The sequence below is a fragment of the Eimeria mitis genome, genomic scaffold (assembly GCF_000499745.2).
Source record: "Eimeria mitis Houghton genomic scaffold, Emh_scaff3032, whole genome shotgun sequence".
Taxonomy (NCBI): Eukaryota; Apicomplexa; class Conoidasida; order Eucoccidiorida; family Eimeriidae; genus Eimeria; species Eimeria mitis.
The window spans coordinates 591-1,066 of NW_013571378.1; the positions used below are offsets into that span (position 1 = coordinate 591).

Here is a 476-nt window from a genome sequence, read left to right on the forward strand (position 1 = left end):
CCTACATAATACGACACCGCCTCTGCGCTTCAGGCGGGACCAAAGCCCGGCTGTAAGATTTAGGGTTTAGGGTTTAGGGTTTAGGGTTTAGGGTTTAGGGTTTACTGAGGGTTTGCGTGGAGAAGTTGTTGCCGTCTTTAAGGTTCAGAGCAGCCACCTAAACCACACAAAACAACCTAAACCCTAAACCACAAACCCTAAACCCTAAACCCTAAACCCTAGATTGAGGGTTTATCATACTTTGTACGAACGCCTCAGGCTTTAGGGTTTAGGGTTTAGGGTTTAGGGTTTAGGGTTTGACGGACTATGGCATCGAGGTGTTGCTTATCGAGCGACTGCTGCAGGGGGCTTGCTGTTGCTGCAGTTGCTGCAGTCTGCTGCTGCTGCTGCTGCTGCTGCTGCTGCAGCAGCTCTTGCTGCTGCTGCTGCTGCTGCTGCTTCTTTTCTAAGCCCCGCAGGAACTGCTGCAGAGGCTC

At 51.7% G+C, this 476-nt stretch overlaps 1 protein-coding gene across 1 annotated transcript in view; it reads right to left on the minus strand.

Moving 5' to 3' along the window:
- The window catches only part of EMH_0061540 (uncharacterized protein), a gene marked incomplete at both ends in the record, with an annotated part of 2,940 nt that overhangs the window by 565 nt on the left and 1,899 nt on the right, over positions 1-476 (minus strand). The window contains 2 exons of the mRNA XM_013497938.1: positions 106-157; positions 306-474. Of these exons, the coding sequence (XP_013353392.1) occupies positions 106-157; positions 306-474 (221 nt within the window). The remainder of the gene's footprint in view (positions 1-105; positions 158-305; positions 475-476) is intronic.